Here is an 18,007-nt window from a genome sequence, read left to right as displayed (position 1 = left end):
ATTTGCAGGGCTGACCAGCCCTGAAAGCCCGGTTGTCATTAGATGATCGCTTGCATGTATCAGAAATCCTTTTAAAACCTCGCCACACTTAGTCTTTTTTGAACACACACTTTTCCAGCTGGGCTGAGATGTTCTTGAAACCCTGGTTGTCTTTGATGCGTTTGAAGACGCGATAAATGTCGCCTTCTTACCTTGTTCACGTGACTAATGATTGTATCTATATTAACCATTTCTGTTCCGTTCCTGACACCTGAGAATATTTTGTTGGCACTGTGACGGTGAGCGTAATGAAAATGTCCACGGTTTCCACGGAATGCAGATTTACGCACTACGTTAGCGTGAGATGGCAATCTGCAGGCGAACGACCACAGATTCTTACACAGATGAGTTTGATGCACAACATTTATCACGAAGACTTTGCTGTGATTAACGTGTGCAGGAGACGCTTTTGTGCTTCTTGCGGAGCACTGCTGACTCGACGATCGTCCTGAGGAGCAGCAGCGTGGGGTAAATGGATGGGAGGGTTCACTGGGAGTGACGAATGAATGAACAGCTGGATGATGGCATTCAACAAAGACATGATCTGAACCGCACTGCACTGATTTGCACTTAGTGCTACACTATCAAACCTGCCATAATATTTCGCTGCTGGCTCCCGTCTTTTGTTGACATCATAAGCGTGTGTGCGACGGCCCGCGGTCCTCTGCAAACTGTCGATTTTTTCCTCCCCTCTTCTACTTTCATTTATTTGAGGCAAATTATTAGAACCATCTGCTAAGAAGGAATAAGAAGACGTCGTGCAGGTCGGACGTCCTTTTCTGGGTCTCCCACGTCCTTCCCCAACGAGGTATTTATTCTTCCACACGCATCCATCATGGTGCTTCTTATCTTATATGCGTTTGTCTTCGCAGAGTCCATTTAATCACCCTTTGGCATGCACGCTGCCATCAGATACTGGTTACTGTTATTGTGTAGCTTCTGTGTTATTAAGGTGGCCTTTAGCACAGCATATGACTGCTCGAGTGCATGTTTAGCTGCCCTTAAAGACAGCTTTTCTGGTTTCACTGCTGTCAGTCAATGGAAATATTTTATGTGTTTCATATCTTACATACAGATAAACCCAGTTCATGCTGCAGCAGCCCTGTAGTTACACAGTAGAGGACGTTTACAGGCGAGCAGCAGCAGCAGAGTGAAGTGGCCTTGATGGTAGATCCTTTTATGCAAGTCAAATCCTCTTGGCATGAGCTGTTTCTATGGTGACAGAGATTCACCAACTGATATGAATATGGAAAAGATTACATTTATTGAGATGTTAATCAGAATAAAACTACATTTACAGTCATGGTTTAAAATAAATTACACTCACCTTTAATTCTAAGGCTTAGGTCTCAAAATGCAGTAAACATAACCTCAGATAAACTACAAAAGCATGTCATAGTGTTATATTTATTTAACAAAAAGTAAGACCGAATGCAAACGCAGTGTGTGAAGTAGGCCCTTGCTGTTTTTTCATAAGAATTGAGAGGGTAGGTAGCAGCCAGGTGCTGCTAATCAGATATTTTTGATCATCAGGAATTATGACCTTCACTATCAGAAAAGAGGTTTTTCCACTTTATTGTTCTTGGGTATTCAGTTGTGTTAACACAATGCCAAGCAGGAAAGACATCGGAAATGGTCTCACAGAAACCGTTGTTGTTGTTCAATAATCTGGGACGTGCCATTTCCAAACAATTTGAAGACTATATTTTTACAGTAGAAAAATTATTCACAACTATAAAATACTCTGGATTAAACCAGCTCCAGGAAAACATCAAACACCAGCTGTTCGCCCTGAGACAAGTGGATAATTTGTGAAAGGTACAAAAAAAGCAAGAGAGGGTACGATCACATTTTTATGGAACCCTTTAAGTTTCTAAAATCACTTTTCACCATAGCAAAAAAGGGAATACCTGAAGACAAGGCAAGAACTAGACACACATTTTGACAAAAGTATACAATGACAAGAATTAGTTTGAGCCAACACCTAATCCAGCACCCATAAGAAGACAGAGAGTAATATGTTTCTTCGAGAGGAAAAGGTTGAGGCTCCCTAGATGTTTGAGGAGTATCGAGTTGTTTGGCCAGGAAGCACTTTTTCTCCATCAAGCATGATAGAGGTAGGCCTTTAAGTGCACCAAAATGAAACGATTATTAGAATCTACAAATACAACAATCAGAGTTGCTGCCATTTGTGTGAATGTGTGTGTGAATGGGTGGATGACTGAATGTGTAAAGCTCTTTGGAGTCCTTAGGGACTAAGTAAAGTGCTATACAGATACAGGCCATTTACCATTTATCTATAAACAGGGTGAATTTGGAAAGCTGGGATTGCAAATCAAGAAGCAAAATCTGCTTTTCTCCATAGTGACATTCTTGAGAATACACCTGGGCGTAGGACTTAGAACAGAGGTGGGGGAACTCCAGGCTTCAAGGGCCGGTGTCCTGCAGGTTTTAGATATCATCCTGGGTCAACACACCTGAATAAAATGATTAGTTTATTACCAGACATCTGGACAACTTCAAGACACGTTGAGCAGGTAATTTAGCCATTTGAATCAGCTGCTTGGGATCAAGGACACATCTAAAACCTGCAGGACAGCGGCCCTTGAGGTCTTGAGTTCCCCACCCCTGATTTAGAAGCATGCGACAACACTTTGGGAAAGCATCTGCATCAGACTGTATAGAAAAAGTCATGGCTGAAATCCACTAACAAGAGGAAACATCAAGATGTGCTTGGGCAGTATCCCAGGTGAAACATAGGTAGTGGATGAAATGTTTAGGTGTGGGGAAAATGGGAGTACCACCTCAGAAGAGTTATGAAAGAGAGAATGTTTGGCTGTATCATCAGATCAACATACAAAACTCTCTGACGGTGTGAAGTACATCATATTAACTGGTACAACTGAAATGATAAGGGGAGAGTATTCTGACAAAGAAGCAACAAAGCTGCAGTTCTGGACCCCCACACAGTACAATGTCTGATCTTGCTAACTTAAGATCAGACATTGTACTGTGTGGTAGTGTGTTGAACTCACACTGTGCTGCCTGCTTTATTAAGTTCGCAGTGCCCTGGGAAGATGTCATAAAGGAAGCCAATGGGTTGAAGAAACTACGGCGTAGTGAAATGTAGTGGAAGCAAGGCAGAGAGGCTACATGGCAAATATCTCTACAATGGAGATTAGATGCAGAGAATTTCTTGCATCATCTCAGTAAGACTCTTGAAAGGCATATGTATTAAAAGATAGACGCTGCAACTACGCATGAAAAAGAAATTGTTGGCAGAACATTTTTAAATCATCCTCTGATGAGCAACCGTTGAACCATGAAGAAACTTTCCTTAACTTTATTTGCAATGTATAAAAGCAAAAGGGAAAAAAAGAATAATTTTTAAGAAATAATTTAATTTGTAATTCATGGATGTGTTTTTCTAGCTTTTATTTTTACAATATAAATATATTCCTTATGCCAAAAAGTTGATTCATCTGGACGTAGCGTTTTCAATGGGAGAAACATTTTGTCACTCATTGAAGTGACTTCTTCAGTCTCAGCTGACTGCAGGTTTCCCCAACTTTATAAACAGTACATTTGCATAATGACTGAAACCAGCCCACTGAATAAACGGTGAGCTGTGAGGTCAGTTTCTTCATCACTGAGTGAATGGAGCTCAGTCTCTGTCTTTCTCGCTTTCTCTCATCGATATGGAGGTAATCATTCAAATAAGATATTTATATAAATATATAAGATATTTATAAGTAATAGTCTATAGTGGATAGTAGACTATCCACTGGTCAAAAGTTTAATATGCATATTGAAGGACATATCCTGGTCAAATATGACTCAGAGATTGTTCACAGTACTGGATGTCAAGGTAATGCTTCCTAATGTTCCTGCCTAGGAGAATCGTTTATAAATAATGTAAATACAACTGGTCTCAGCACAACACCCAGAGGAAGTTCATAATTAACCTTAGCTTGTCAAGAACACTTTCCTATTTACATGAATAAACTGGAGTTTATTAGATACAAAAGATATTCAAATCCCTGCAGCACAGTGCCTTTAATACCTGTCGCTTGTTCTACTCTATGTAGTAAAATATTGTGGTCAATAGTATCTAATTCTGCAGTGAAGTCTAGCAGGACAAACGAGAACATCAGTTCATTGTCAGAGAGGTCAGATCATTCTGAACTATCTCTAGTGCTGTTTCTTATTGTAAGCAATTCTGAATCCTGACTGTCAGATTTTAGAAGAATCAATTCAGTTTTATTTATTTTATATAGCACCAAATCACAGCGACAGTTGCCTGAAGGCACTTTATATGTAACATAAACGCCCTACAGTAATACAAAGAAAACAGAGAAAACCCCAACAGTCATGATCGCCTATGAGAAAGCAGGAAAAACTTTTTTAACTCTTTTAACAGGAAGAAACCTGCAGAAAAACCAGGCTCAGGGAGGGACAGCCATCTGCCCCGAGGAAGACAGGAGTAGACATGCTGTGGAAGGGAGCCACAGTTGTTAGTTAATAAGAATTAATGATTAAATATAGAGTTGTGTACAACTACATATTGAGTAAAAAGGTGACTGAAGAAGAAACACTCAGTGTATCATGGGAATCTCCAGCAGTCTATTTCTTTTGCAGCATAACTAAGGTAGGACCTTGTATGTGAGGAGCAGGATTTTGAATTCAATTCTGGATTTAACAGGAAGCCAATGAAGACAAGCCAGTATAGCAGAAATATGCTCTCGCTCTCTGTCAGTACTCTTCCTGCAGCATTTTGGATCAACTGAAGGCTGAGATATTGCACAAATGGAAGAAGTCATTTGTTTGATATGCACATTGAAGGATATATCCTGGTCAAAAATGACTCCAAGATTCCTCACAGTGTTGCTGGATGCCAAGGTAATGCCATCCAGAGTAAGCATCTGATTAGATACCATATTTCTAAAACTTTCAGGGCCAAGTACAAAAACCTCCCTTTTATCTGAATTTAGAAGCATTGAGCGGTAATCCAGGTCTTTATGTCTTTAAGACATCTCTGTAATTTAACTAATTGGTGTGTGTTATCTGGCTTCATGGGTAGATAAAGTTGGGTGCCATCTGTGTAGCAGTGAAAATGTATGCTATGTCTTCTAATGATACTCACTAAGGGAAGTATGCATAATGTAAACAAAATTTGTCCTAGCACTGAACCCTGTGGAACTCCATAATTAACCTTAGTGTGTTAAGAGGACTCTACATCTGCATGAATAAACTGGATTCTCCATAATGACTTAAAGGTACTCCACTCCATTTAATATCTACAGCATGCTCTAATCGCTGTTATAAAGTATTATGGTCAATGGTATCAAACACTGCACTGAGGTCTAGCAGGACAAGCACAGAGAGGAGTCCACTGTCAGAGGCCAGTCGCTGTACTGTGATGAGCTCTGAAACCTGACTGAAAATCTTAAAATAAACAATTCCTCTACAGATGATCAGTTAGCTGTTCTACAACTACTCTTTCAAGAATTTTTTTTAGATAAAAAGAAGGTTTGTGATTGGCCTATAATTAGTTAAGACAGCTGAGTTAGCCTGTCAGCCTGGCTACAGTGCTGAAAAGAAACATCAACATGATTGTAATGCAGTGGCAGGAACTTTCTGAGCAACATTATAAAGAACAGTGAGCCAAAATTGATCCACAATACTGTGAGAGACTTCAAGTTGCCACAAAATGTGGTTCCACAAACCACTAAATCAAATGGGATACTACATGCTGCTTTTGCATTTTGGCTTTGTTCTTGTTCAGTTTTAATAAATAGGAATTGTTCGGAGTCTGAAATGTCACAAAAACAATATGCCAATGAGACCTTTGACAGAATCCTAGGATGTATCCATTGGATTGTATGGCTCAAGCTGATTTGAAAAATTGTTTGTTGTTACAGTATTATTTTCAGGCTAATTTGTGTAGGAGGGAATTCCTCCTCACTGACCATTTTACATATTTTTGTTCGGCCTCAAAACAAGTCAGAAGAATGCTGATCATGACTCATTCTGTGTTCTCACCTTTCTCAGTTTTATCTCTTGACGTGATGGCTGTGTTTTTGGTGCTTCTTCTCTCCACGCTCCTCCTGTCTCTACACTCCACTCCTCTACGAGCCTCTCCTTCCTGCCCTGTGGGCTGTCGCTGCTACAGCCTCACTGTGGAGTGTGGCTCCACAGGACTGAGGGACATCCCCAAATACATCCCTTTAACCATACAGGTAGGATCGATGCCCTAAGAAGATTCAATTTAATTCAAATGCAAGAAAGTAGTCCTATATATTTGTTTAATGTGAGCATTAAAAGTCGCCAAGATTCCGCACAGTGTTACTGGAGGACAAAGTAATGCTATCCAGCGTGAGAATATGGATACACACAGTGTTTCTAAGATTGTTAGGAATAAGTATATCCGCATGAAGTGATGGTGCTTTTTACTTTAGTGCGATCAGCTCATATGAATTTCAAAGCAGTTCTACAGTCCAACACTGGTCTCTCAATCTCCCATTGGAGAGCTGCGAGCTTCGCCATACTTGCGTTCTGTGATGTTGTCATTTCTTGTGCTCAAGGAGCCGATTTCTGAGAACTCACGGCAGTGTGCCTCCTCGAGATGTCATCCAATTTGTGCCCAGAGATGTTATTCCGAGCTAGTCCTTCCGAGATGTATCCAGTCTGCAGTCAGAGATCTTATTCTGAGTATTCACAGCAGCCGTAGCCTTTCCAAGATCTTATCCATGCTGACTCAATGGGCCCATTTTGAGAAACTCACGCCTCTCCCATCGTTCCAATCCCAGCGGGCAGCCTTGTGGGGGTTTGAACAGCCGGTTCCGCTTCCTTAATTCTTCGATAAGTCAGGGCCAAGCCAGCTCCGATCCGCCAGAACCCTGTTACCATGGTTCCGAATAGGTAGATATCTTCAGCACTCAGGCTCACCCAAGCCCAGACTTCTCGTTGAGAAAGGGGTGTCAGTTGCATTTAGGGACCAGTTGATCCAATCCAAATAAAATTGGTCCTAGCACAGAACCCTGTGGAAAACATGAACAAACTGCAGACTGTTAAATAGATGGAGCTCTTCAAATAAACAATATCTCTGCACATGCCCAATTAGCTGCTTTACAGCTACTCTTTGAAGAAATTTTGAGATAAAATGAAGATTTGAGCCTATTAATAGAGAGATTGATCAGAGCATTAATCACAATGTATCAAATGTTTTAAGACAATAGTGACTAAAACTCCTCTTTTGTCCCTGCTCATCTCTCCATCCAGACCATCTTTCTCCAGGACAATGTGATTGGTCAGATCCGTCGACAGGACCTCACCATGCTGAAGCACCTGCACTATTTGTACCTGCAGGTAATAAATGCACATACACTCTTAAACACTTACACTAAGACTCTTTAGCCTTCAGTTTTAATCTGTTGACTACATCACAGTTTATACTAAGTATGGATTTGTATACATTCTAGCAATGGTATACGCTGTGTTTACTTCACTCAGTAGTATCAAATTATAGCGAAGTATTACCCTCCAAAATGTTTTAATGCAACAGAGGAAGGATTTCACTGAGCAGGTTTAAGAATACAGCAGGGTCGATGTCTTGTAAGGCTGTAGCAAAAGGTTGTTATTGCTAACTAAAACTAAATTAAAGTGGGTTGAAATTTTGGTTAACTGAAATAAAAATAAAAACTAGACTTTTCAAAATACATTGCCAGTCATGGCAAAAACCCATATAGGCCAAAATTGGCTCCAAAGGCAGATGTCTATCAAATACATGGCCTTCTATTTATACTCAAATTACATTACAGTTTTCATTGTTTTTAAAACCCAGCAGTGCACCTGCAACCACTTCAGAGTTTGAGGTATATTATATTAGAGGGCACTACTGTCACCATGAGCTGCTAGCCTGCAGCAGAGATAAGTAGTTGTAGACATCTAATGAACTTACCTCTTTCTGACTCCACACCGCCAGAAATGTTTAATTTTCAACTCTGTGGTCATCATCTCCAACCAAAGCTGAGAACATGTATAGTAACACTTTCCTTACTCCAGCAAACAGACATTAAGAAAATCACTGGCGTTACCTCTTATGAATCTATTGTACGTATTTTTTGAAACAGTGAAATTGTGAATTGAGTCACTCTCCTCCTTGTGCCAAAAACACTGTCAAATGTTAGACTGCTCCAAAATAAAAGGATCACAACAGAGAAGACAGAAAATGTGTTTCAAAGGCATCATCAGAAGTATTTGGAATTTAAATTTATTTATTTAAAAGGGACAGTGCAGTTTAACATAGTTCAAGTACAAAACATGAAACTGATGTAATGCACATAAGTTTATAGCTATTGCTAATTTTCAACAATAGTCCCTTGTTGGGCTTACAATCAAAATAGGTACATTTTACAATAAAACATAAATTTTCATAAAACCAAATGACATCATAGTAGTGGTAGTTCCAGGAGATTAACCAGAAGCAGACATTTTTCTAGTTTTCTTTTCATGTCCCTCTTCCTCTAGAACAACACCATCTCAGCCGTGGAGCCTGGCTCTTTCCAGAGCCTCGGTCAGTTATTGGAGCTAGCACTGAATGGAAACCGCATCCATTTGGTGACAGCTGACATGTTTCAGGGACTCGAACATCTACGCATTCTGTACCTGGCACGAAACGACATCACACGGCTGCTGGACTACACCTTCCGTGGCCTACCGGTACAGTCTCACTTTCCTGTTCAACACAGCAGCTTTGCTGAGCCCTATATGAAGCTTCATAGATAATGTACATCATTCTCTTGATGTCTCAGCGTCTGCAGGAGCTCCACTTACAGCATAATAGTATAGAGACGTTAGCCGACCAGGCTTTAGTTGGTTTGACTTCTCTGGCTCTGCTGGACCTGAGTAGGAATAACCTCCACACAATTGGCCCTGCAACACTGCGACCTCTAGTGAGCCTGCAGGTCCTGCGTATCACAGGTGAGGCTCCTTTACTGATGACATTGGAACCCATGTTGTGTTTTGGGTTTTTTGTTGGGGTTTTTTATACAGTTTCACGCATAATAACATCTGTTCACTGAGTTACAGATAGCTACTCATGTAGAGCCTAGTAATATGGTAATCATCATGACTCTTTAGGGCAGAACATTAAGTGGCTTCTGTCTTGTGCTATGCTGCAGATAATCCATGGCGCTGTGACTGTGCGTTGCACTGGCTGAGGACCTGGATTGATGAAGAGGGTCAGCGTCTGCTTAGCTCTGCAGAACGTCGACTAGTTTGCATCGAGCCACCACGCCTGTCCCATCTGAGCTTGGTGGAGGTTCCTCTCAACAGCTTGGTCTGTATCCCTCCCTTGGTGCAGCTGGAGCCCAAGAGGCTTGCAGTGCATCTGGGAGAGAGCCTCAGGGTGTCGTGCCATGCCACTGGTTATCCTCGGCCACAGGTAATGATAATTAAAGTGAAATAAAGTGGTAATTAAAGTTTTAATATTCTTTTAAATTATTTTGTTTTCCCCACCATTTGCCATAAGTCCTGCCTATCAAATGAGTGAATTTGTTTGTACTGGTCTTCTTTGACTGTTCCAAATACACTGCATGCAATCAGTGTGGTCAGCTAAAGTGGTTACTTCAATTTTCCTCCTTTTTTCATTTATTTAAAACATCTTGAATGAATCATCAGTTACATACTCCAGTTCAGGTTGACAGTACTGTAACAGTAGTATCTGTTTTTCTTTTTGTACTGTGATGGTTTATCCTTTGTAAGACCACTGAAGAAAGAAATGTCAATACCTTTTGCAGGTGACCTGGAGGAAAGCTTCCCAGGGTAAAGTAGTCCTTTCTCCCAGAGGCCTGGTTCAGGAGTTGGATGCAGGTGGAGGTGGAATGGGAGGAGCAGAGGAGCCCTCGCAGGAAGGCAGAGTCAGTCTCCAGAAGACTAATGGCGAACTCTTTGACCCCGACACTGGCAGTGGCATGTTGTTTCTCAGTAATGTAACTGTGGCTCATGCAGGCTTCTATGAATGTGAAGCATGGAACGCAGGAGGTGTGGCTAGAGTCACCTTTCAACTTGCCATCAACTCATCAACATCCTCCTCATCTTCTTCCTCCATCTGGGCTTCATGGTCCCAGGTGTCTCTACCGTACTCACCTGCCTGGCCTCGACTGAGGAGCCACGGTCCTGCTTTGGGCTCAGATGTAAGCCGGGAACCCCTGTATGCTCTGGGCAGCATGGCCTTCAGTGCTCTGGGAGCTGCCACTCAGACTGCCATTGCTGTGGGCATCTCACTGCTGACTTTGACTGCTCTGCTGCTAGTCGCCATGATCTACAGTCGACATCACCAACGGGACAAAGAGGCTGATGGGGCTGAAAAGGTGCATATATGTTCAATACTACAAATGTGATTGGCATATTTAAAAGTAGAATAAAGGCATTTATCCTCATAGTAGATAGGAATTTATGAATGAATTTTCAATTATTTGTCTGTGTCAGTGTAACACAACAAAATCAGAGGAAGCACAACAAGATGACAGAAGTAAAACTGCACTGACACACACAAATGTTTTGTCAGGTGAGCATTTTACATGGACCATCTGTTTGTCGAAAGAGTTTTGTTACAACTGAAGTAAAGTGCGATGTCGCAAATACAGACAAATGTATTGTCCATGTAAACAGCGTTCATGTTAACAAATTTTTGGCACAAATGGTACCTTATGACCACATGTGTCAAGATATGTTTTATGAGCTTATGTTACGATCAGTGTATCTGGTTAAAAATAACTGTTCTTGTTATAACTTTAAAATTTGTTATGTGTGATCAAACAAATCTGCAGCAGTCATATAACAATTGAGATACACACAACCTGATGATGTAGATGCGGTTTTATGTATTTAGGTTTGCTCAACAGTCTACATGTGTTCTGTGGACTATGGAGGAAACTTTTCCACATCCCTCGGAGTATCCTCTGGGGTATGCTTTGGGACCATGGTGTGTCTGTCCTATTGCTATTACAGTAGCTTGGTTTACATTGCAAGTCTGACTTGTTCATGGTGCATGCTGGACTCCACCAGGGCTGCCCTTTGTCACCAATTACTATCCTACTTTTAAATATCCCACAATTAACCAAGGAGTCTAAGAGTCAAGTGTAGGGCTTGAACTTATGTGTTCAAGACCTTGTATGGAAAAGGATTTTAACTTTGATTCTGGATTTTACATGGAGACAATGAAGAAAAGCCAATATGAGAGAAATATAGTCCCAGTGCTCTCAGTGCAGCATTTAACTGAAGGCTTTTTGGGGAGTTTTTAGGACATCCTGATAATAACGAATTACAATAATCCAGTCTAGAAGTAATAAATGCATCAACAAGTTCAGCATCACTCAACAAAGGATGTTTCTAATTTTAAAGACATTGCACAAATGGAAGAAATCAGTCCTACATATTTGTGTAATATCCTGGTCAAAAATGACTCCAAGATTCCTCACACAGTTACTGGAGGCCAGTGTAATCCCATTTAGATTAAAAGATGGGAAGTAATGAAGTACAAGTACTTTGTTACTGTACTTAGAATTTTCAGGTATCACTATATAAAGACTGGCTCACAGCTGAGCCAGGGATCACACCTCCTCCACACATTACTTGAGGAAAGTACAACTACTCTGTATTCTGATAACTTTTTACTTTTACTCCCTTCATGTTTAAACAAATATCTGTACTTTTTACTCCTTACATTTTCAAAACAAACTCATTATTTTAGGTTCAACTGTATCATCTATAGCATTTATAATCCGAGTTAAAATGGGCCGGAAGAGGTGCAGGTTTCCGTAAGTTGTGGTTGCGGTACTTTAGAATCTAGCTATCTCTACACAAGAGGAGGAAGCATGAAAAGAGTGCTATTTTTAAGAAACGGGTAATTTGAAGTTCAATGTTTCTATCAGCTCAACAAACATCAGCAAGCACACAAACTGTGTGCAGTTTGTTGCACTGTGTCTGCTAGCTAAAGGAGAGAAAACGGTGCCAGATAACTTCACTTGATGTTGGACGACAGACAGGAAAGGAGAAGGAGAAAGGTTAGATTTAGAGAAAAGTTGAAGTACTGAAGAAACTTCCTTACTCAAATAAAACTGAAAAAGTACAGGCTTTAAAATGTACTTCAAGTACGAAAGTAAAAGTAGCTTTTAAGTAGAAGTATAGATAGTTGCATTAAGTAGAGAAAGCCTGTGCTTCTGCCATCTCTGTCCAGGGTAAGCATACGTTAGACACCATATTTCTAAGATTTTACAATACAATTTTACAAGTTCAATAACCCCAGTTTCATCTGAATTTAGAAGCAGGAAATTGGAGGTCATCCAGGTCTTTATGTCTTTAAGACAGTCCTGTAGTTTAGTTAATTGATGCATCTGGCTTCATGGATAAAGTTGGGTGTCATCTGCATAGAATACGAAATACGAATACAATACGAATGACAAAAATTGTATATGCAGGAATAAATAACACATTAATGTTTCAACTCACTGTAGAGTGTCTTCTCTTGTACTCATGTTTATTAAAATTATTACCAACATATGCCAGGGGGTCCACTGGGGGTCCTGCAAATTTTGGCCAGCCATTGGTGGTGCCCCTGAAATAATTAGCTAAAACAGCAAGTGATTGCTTTTTAAGTAATGGCTTAATCACTGCCAGTTTAAAGGCTTCTGATACATGGCTCGGTACATAGCCCAGTAATAGGGATATATAGATCATAGTTTAAATTGAAGCATTAATAGACTTCTCAAAGGACTTCTTTGAGCACTCTTGTAAGATGTAGGGGCCTAATGGACATGTTTATGATTTGGAGGAAGTAATTACTGGAGTTAACTCAGAAAAATCAATTCAGAGGCTAATAGATAGAGAGGCTAAATTATCAATAGAATTGGAAGAAGTACATAATGATACATCAGTCAGATGGTTATGAATATTTTTTCTCTAAATAGTCAAATTTTTATTTGTCAAGAAATGTGAAGTAACGACTGGTGAAATGCTTGGCTCGACAGACTCTCTGTCAGCCTGGCTACAAGGATGAATAGTAAGACTTTCTAGCTTCATGGAGAGCTTTATTTTAAATAGAGCAACAATCTTTTTTTTCCAGGCTAAATGAAAATCTTCTAAATTAGTGAGATGCCATTTTCAGTGTTGATCAATTATTAAATCTTTTACTAACAGGGACTAAAGTTTAAGAATCCACAGTTTTACTCTTTGGTGCTATATTGTTCTTTCTTTGTGATTTTTTTTTTTTAATGTTTTTAAATCATTTTTGCTAAAAAAAATTTGGTTTGTTTTTGGTGGTCTGGGAGCAACTGCAGTCTCTAAGGGGATGGAGTTTAGGGGATGACAGAAGGAGACAGGCTGCAGAGAGATGTAGACAGCAAGTCTGCTTCATGATCCCAACTCCAATTCAGGAATCCTGGCCTACAGAGCTGAAAATAGGCTACATTTATTACAAGAACCATTATTAATAAGGGAGGCCGAGGAGTAACTAAACCTCTTGCACATGGAGCAAGAAGGTGCAAGATGGACAGGTGAAGATGCTGTGCTTATAGCAAGTTAGCTATGAGCTAAGCTAAGCTAGCAAATCCCTACAGACACAATGACTAAATACTGTAAATATAATTAGCAGGTGGTTTAACAGAGTTTGCTTTGGATAAAGCAGATGGATATTATGAATCATCTGCACTACAAAAATCATCTTCATATTACACTATGAAAAAATATGTTTTCCAAGAGTTTAAATTAAATGGGCTAGCTACACAAAACACAAGAAGTGATAGTGTACCACAGAAAGAGCAAACACCAGGTGAGAGTGCCACCAACCAAGTTTAAGTATCTTGGGATCTTGTTAGTGAATGAGGCGAGAAGAAAGTGAGAGATTAACAGATGGGTTGGGGCTACAGTTGCAGTGATGCAGATGCTGGACTGGTCCATTGTGGTAAAGACAGCTGAGCATTAAAGAAAAGCTCTTGATTTATGTCCCTACTCTCTCCTGTTATCATGAGTTCTGGGTAGTGACCGAAAGAATGAGATCATAGAGGCTAGTGGCAGAAATGAGCTTTCCCCACTGGGTGGCTATCTCACTTAGAGATTTAGTGAGGAGTTCAGTTATCTAAGACTGGCTCAGTTTACAGCTACTACTCACATTGAAAGGAGCCAGATGAGGTGATTCGGACATGCCTCCTGGGCACCTCCTGCATGAGGTGTTTTAGGCATGTCCTACCAGAAGGCAGCCCTGGAGCAAACCCAGGACATGCTAGAGAGATTAGATCTTTTGGGTGGCCTGGGATTGTCTCAGTGTTCTCCCAGATAAGCATGAGAAGTTGGCTGAGAGAGGGAGGTCTGGGCATCCTTGTTTAAGCTACTCCACCAATGACCTGGCCCAGGACTAGTGGAAGAAAATAGATGGATGGAGGAGTAAGACTTGTAATTTTTTAAAGAGGTCTTGAGCAATAGTTCTCCAATCCATCGTGGAGATCGTGGCTCAAGAGTTGGGCGTTCGCCTTGTAATCGGAAGGTTGCCGGTTCAAGCCCCTGCTTGGACAGTCTCGGTCGTTGTGTCCTTGGGCAAGACACTTCACCCGTTGTCTACTGGTGGTCGTCAGAGGGCCCGGTGGCGCCAGTGTCCGGCAGCCTCGCCTCTGTCAGTGCACCCCAGGGTGGCTGTGGCTACAATGTAGCTTGCCATCACCAGTGTGTGAATGTGTGTGTGAATGGGTGGATGATTGGATATGTAAAGTGCTTTGGGGTCCTTAGGGACTAGTAAAGCACTATATAAATACAGGCCATTCACCATTCACCATCTGAAAGTAGTTTAAAGTTTTTCTTCGGCCACTGGCAGATAATTTTCAGTCTAGTTCTTGTATGTGATCATTTTCAGATAATGTTATTAGTCAAAACTACTTACCACTGACCTGTGAATCACTCAAACATACAGGGAACCTAACATGTATATTTAGACCCCTTACCAGCAGCCTGTGGCAAAAACACACATGTATTTTTGTCACTCTTTAGTTGAATCTACCAAGTAATGCCACACATAACTCAATTTGACAAGTATAAATTAGTATTTTTGTGCTAGCAACTTCTAAAGAGCTATTAGCCTAAATCTTGCATATCCCAGCGTGGTTTGCAGTCTATCCTTAAAAAACTGAAGAAACTATCTGTAAGATGAAGATGAACAATATCTAAAAGTTTATGTCTTCAAGATAAAGGGGAAAAATCCAGCAAAGACCTGACACAGGACCTAAGTAATGTATCTAGACCCTCTGTTGTAAAGCCTTATCAGAAACAATCTTAGTCGTTGTCAAGAAGCCATTTTTAAGGAAGGAAAGACTGAGGTGTGTTACACAAGACCTGAACTAAGAATCATTGGCAACAAATCTGATGGAGTGATGAATCCAAATTGTTGATTCAAATATCAATATATATATCGAGGAGGTCAGGAGTTTGATGTGTACAGCCATTTGTAAAACACAGTGGAGGCTCTGTCAAGGTTTGGGACTGCATTTCAGCCACTAGTGTTGGATATTTTGTCAAAATTGATGAAATCTTTAGCACAGAGAAGTATTGTAGAATTTTGAGTTTTCTTGTAAAATATATAAAAAGAGGGGTGACTCAAGACTTTTGCAGGGCACTGGGAATTCAGTAAGAATCCAATAAAAGGAAAGAAAATGAAATCAATTAAATGGGGGCAGCGCTGCAGTGTTTATCACTGAGGGTCTTGGATTTGCACCACCTTCTTTTGCCAGTGTGGGCTCTCTATGTGAAGACTCCTTCCACAGTCCAAATGCTCTAAATTACCTGTTGGTGTGAATGATGGTCTGTCTCTCTGTGGTCACCTGAGCACGGGATAGGCTGCGGTCCCTACATGTAACGCCTGTTTGAATTCAATTTAATTCAATTCAATTAAAGTCACCTCTAGGCGCTTTATATTGTAAGGTGTTTTTTTTTGTCGTTTACATTGTCATATTAATGAAGGTGAATTTGAATTCACAGGAGGAGAGCATCTTGTATGTGAATGACTACTCTGATGGCCCCACTACCTTCGCCCAGCTGGAGGAGTATCGTGATGAGCGTGGCCATGAAATGTATGTCCTCAACAGGGCCAAGCCTGTGCTTCCTCCTGCTCCGCCAACAGCTGTGTCCACCACTAACCTGGGCTGTTCAGCACCATCCGATACCTCCAGCCACACCCTCTCCTCGGGCCCTGGCCAGACCATGAGCCCCACTCTGGCCCCTGACAAGCAGCAGCAGCAGGATGGTGACATACGGACCATGAGGAGAATGGCAGGGGAAGGAGGGGAGGCAGAGCCCGTGATCACATTAGAGGCAGAAGGAATGTTTCTCAACCACACAGGCCTCTTCATAGACTCTCCCATTGCTTATGAGATTCACTGCTAAAGGAAGAAAGCAATCCTGGAAGACAGAGCAAAATATGTGTGTGACCCAGTGGTTTACAGCTCAGCCTTTCTTGTTTATGGACTAACAGGAGGCCATTATTGGGATGTACCAAAAAAGGCACAGAAGTACTTTTCTGTGTGAAAGGATTTTCCTTCTGCAAAACTACACTGACAAATGTTAACGGAGTCAATTCCAGTACAAAGCAGAGCTCAAACTCTGTCTGACCTCTAAAACACAGACATACTGTGATGTTGTTTGCCAAAAAAGCGAGTAGGTGAGTGACTCGGAGTATAGGAACCTCTGACTGACCACCAAGACAGCTTCACTGTCCTGCACATGCTTAACTTTCACACATTTTAGCATTACTGGTGTGCTAACATCTGCCCTGTCAAGACCTCAGAGCTCACTGGGAGGCTGAGTACAGGAAAGAGAGAAATCATGGCCCCCTCCGGTTCATGAATATGTGGGAAATCTGTGTTATATAGCCTAACTGCTGTCAGTGTCTGGAAGTTTTAATTTAATCCCAGGGTAGAAATACAGTGCATTTTGTAATTATATAACTGTGTAGAAAAAGGTCAGTCTGAGTTTTATTCTCATTCTCTCTCATCATCATTTTACTCATCTGTGTTGCTTAGTGTCCTAACAGACACAAAAAATGAATCTCTCCTCTCTGTAGTATGAACTGAGCTCAGTTTACCCCAACTCTTTTGGATTTATCCGTCTTTATTGATACTAGCATGTGCGGTTGGGAATGAATCTGAGTTGCTGCTGAGTTTTCCAGTCCACACGGAGGCAGAGTTCTTAGCTGAGCAAAAAACATCAGCTATACGATACGTATTTGACTGCTTCTGAATGAACGAGCTGCTGTGATTGAGAAATAAAGTTTTCAAAGCAGAAAGAGACAAGGCTCGAAAAAACAAGAAATGAAGCTACCTGACTGAATGTTTTTGCTTTTAAATGATCACGTGTGAATTATTGTTGCCTTTATAAACTGAGAGAATCTTTTGTCTCTTTTCTCCTGTTCCTTTGATCTGTTTTTATTCTAAACATGTAGTCTAGCTCTTTACAATGATTAGAACACAGCTACACATTATTTTCGTGGTATACTTTGAAACTAACCACATACTCGGGGCATGCTTTCGTTATCTGAATTGACTCACAGTTAGGGTTAAATTACATACACTCACCGTGACATGGATTTCATGGTCATTTGGGGCTTTGAATTCTTTGAGCGGTTTGTTGCGCGTGGTGGAACGATTGTACAACACACATCTTTTAAAAACCGAAATCATTTACATTTTGTAGTAAGCGGTGTTGGAAGTTCTAATGTGTCTTTTACTTAACAAAGCCAAAGCCTATTTTCGTTAGTGATCATGACGAACAACAACAACTAGTTCTTTTTGCCATCATAAAAATGTTTCTTTTTTAAAAGAACCAGTATTTAAAACAATGGGGAAGTCTGAGGAATTCAGTGAAGATTTGAGGAGAATTTATATTTACACAAGTTAGACCCATTTTTGAACAACTACACATTCCAAGG

At 40.7% G+C, this 18,007-nt stretch overlaps 1 protein-coding gene across 3 annotated transcripts; it reads left to right on the top strand.

Moving 5' to 3' along the window:
- The first annotated feature begins 240 nt into the window (after positions 1-240).
- On the top strand, positions 241-17,490 carry LOC146689173 (leucine-rich repeat-containing protein 24-like). 3 transcript variants are annotated; one of them, XM_085437372.1, is made up of 9 exons: positions 241-847; positions 1,115-1,206; positions 6,091-6,278; positions 7,321-7,407; positions 8,569-8,760; positions 8,853-9,021; positions 9,222-9,484; positions 9,840-10,412; positions 16,063-17,490. In XM_085437372.1, the coding sequence occupies exons 3-9, from the start codon at positions 6,108-6,110 to the stop codon at positions 16,465-16,467; spliced, it is 1,860 nt and encodes a 619-aa protein (XP_085293498.1). In that variant the 5' UTR covers positions 241-847; positions 1,115-1,206; positions 6,091-6,107; the 3' UTR covers positions 16,468-17,490. The 3 variants fall into 3 exon arrangements, with proteins under 3 accessions (XP_085293498.1, XP_085293497.1, XP_085293496.1); XM_085437371.1 differs by lacking the exon at positions 1,115-1,206; XM_085437370.1 differs by lacking the exons at positions 241-847; positions 1,115-1,206 and having other exon boundaries at positions 3,636-6,278.
- Positions 17,491-18,007: the final 517 nt, after the last annotated feature.

This window comes from Copadichromis virginalis, linkage group LG17 (assembly GCF_057382275.1).
Source record: "Copadichromis virginalis isolate Kocher_CV1m ecotype Utaka linkage group LG17, C_Virginalis_male_GT1.1, whole genome shotgun sequence".
Lineage (NCBI taxonomy): Eukaryota > Metazoa > Chordata > Actinopteri > Cichliformes > Cichlidae > Copadichromis > Copadichromis virginalis.
This window is presented reverse-complemented; position numbering and strand designations above follow the sequence as displayed.